The 1,775-nt window shown below is 61.6% G+C and overlaps 1 protein-coding gene across 1 annotated transcript in view; it reads right to left on the bottom strand.

Annotated features, from left to right (window-relative positions):
- Positions 1 to 910: 910 nt before the first annotated feature.
- The window catches only part of CCL17 (C-C motif chemokine ligand 17), a 4,213-nt gene continuing 3,348 nt past the window's right edge, over positions 911 to 1,775 (bottom strand). Inside the window, exon 3 of the mRNA XM_027771832.1 lies at positions 911 to 1,199. Coding sequence (XP_027627633.1) covers positions 1,085 to 1,199 — 115 coding nt within the window. The 3' untranslated portion in view covers positions 911 to 1,084. The remainder of the gene's footprint in view (positions 1,200 to 1,775) is intronic.

Raw genomic sequence — 1,775 nt, 5'->3', positions numbered from 1 at the left:
TCATCCTCCAGTCCCCCAAGTGTGTGGGCTGTGGGGGTCTAAAGTGGCTCACAGATGGAGAAGACAGGATGGACAGAGTCACAGGATGGGAGTGCACCCCCAAATGTGGGGCTACATTGCAGGGTCTCTAACAGCCAGGGGGAAACCCGTGCAGGATGAGGCAGGCGAGGGCAGCTCTGCCAGGGTAGTCTCTCGGTGGGCTGCACTTGGCCTGAGGCCAGCAGGATGTCAGCACTGGGAGCTTGGGGCCCACCCTTAGGGTCAGGAGAGGCCCTGAGGTTGTGTAGGGCCCCCCTCACCAGGGATAGAGAGGAGCACTGGGGACAGGAGAGGACTGAACCACAGAGCTGGCTCGGCCCTGGGAGCTGGGCCTGGAGTCTGAGCTGTGGGAGAGAGGTGGGGTGTGGGAGGGAAAGTGAGGGCTGGGGTATGACAGGAGGGGGAGGTGGGGGAGAGGCTGCAGGGGCACCCCACCCCCACCTCCCCAGGTAGCTCCCCAGCATTTGGCAGAGTTCCTACCCATGGAAGGGTCCTGGAAAGGGTTGTGTGACTGCTCAAATGCCAAGAGGATGTGTTCTCAGGTCTGCACGGGGAACTTGGAGCCCTTCCCAGAGCCCCCCACCGCCAGTGCCTGGCAGGATGTAGGCGAGGATAGCCTCCCTGGGGGAGAGGGGCCTGCCGAGCCTGTTGTCCATCCTGCCCTGCTAGTCCCACCCTGCCCAGGCCCCTCTCACCAGGGCCTCCCCACGGTGCATGAGTGTGTGAGGTGGGGGAGGCAGTAGCAGCCATGGTCCCCTCTCAGCCTCAGTGTCCCTTTCTGACTTTGCTAGGTCAAATTTCTGAGGACCCTTCCTGGGTGACAGGCTGGAGTAGAAGGGTGTCCTGAGCAGGGACAGAACATGCACCCGGACAGTGTTAAAAGACTTTAATGTGGGCTCATGTGAGCCCACGGCTCCAGGAGAGGGGACAAGCTTTCGCCCCACACCCCCCACGGCCCCTCTTTGTCCTTGTGTTGGTTTCTGACAGCTCGGGGTTGGATGGTGAGGACCGGATGGAGAAGTCTCTAGGTGGTGCCAGCAGCGAATCAGGACAGAGGGGCAGTGGGCAGCTTCCGGCGGCCTTGCACATGCTGGATTGCCTTCTTCACCATTTTGTCCTCAGGGTCCGAACAGATGGACCTGCCCTGGATGGTCACAAGCCTGCACAGAGGGAGGACACAGGCAGCGGGCATCAGGGTGAGGAGGCCATGCCAGAGCCCCAGAAGTAGCCTTTCCTGCACAGCCAGGACCCCGAGGCCCGGAGAGGAGCAGGAACTTGCCCCAGGTCACACAGGTCACTGGTGCCAGATCTGGGACATCAGGTCCTGTCCTCGGTGATCCTGCCTTGGTCCTGGCCTTCCTGGGGATCCAGGGCTAAAGGACTTTGTCCCACCTCTCCGACTTCCCTCACACCTCCGACCACCCAGAGCCTGGGAGGAAAGGTGGAAGGGGCCTGAGGCAGCCCAGGGGCAGTGACCACATCCCTGCCGACTGTGTGACCTAGGTGTCCCATCCCTCTCCAGGCTTCGGTTTCACCGCAGTCAGTGAAGAAGTTGTCCCTCCAGGCCTGCAACCCTCTTGGCTCCATAGTGTGGAGTACACAGGGTCTGCCCAGAGGTGGTCACGGGAGGTGGGGGAGGAAGACCCTGCTCCGTCCCTTTCTCCAGTAGCCTTCCTGGGCTTTCTAGGGCATCCGTGCTGGGCTTCCAGATTGAGAATGGGTCAGGACACCTACAC

Source organism: Tupaia chinensis, unplaced genomic scaffold, assembly GCF_000334495.1.
Source record: "Tupaia chinensis unplaced genomic scaffold, TupChi_1.0 Scaffold000235_1, whole genome shotgun sequence".
Classification (NCBI taxonomy): Eukaryota; Metazoa; Chordata; class Mammalia; order Scandentia; family Tupaiidae; genus Tupaia; species Tupaia belangeri.
This window is presented reverse-complemented; position numbering and strand designations above follow the sequence as displayed.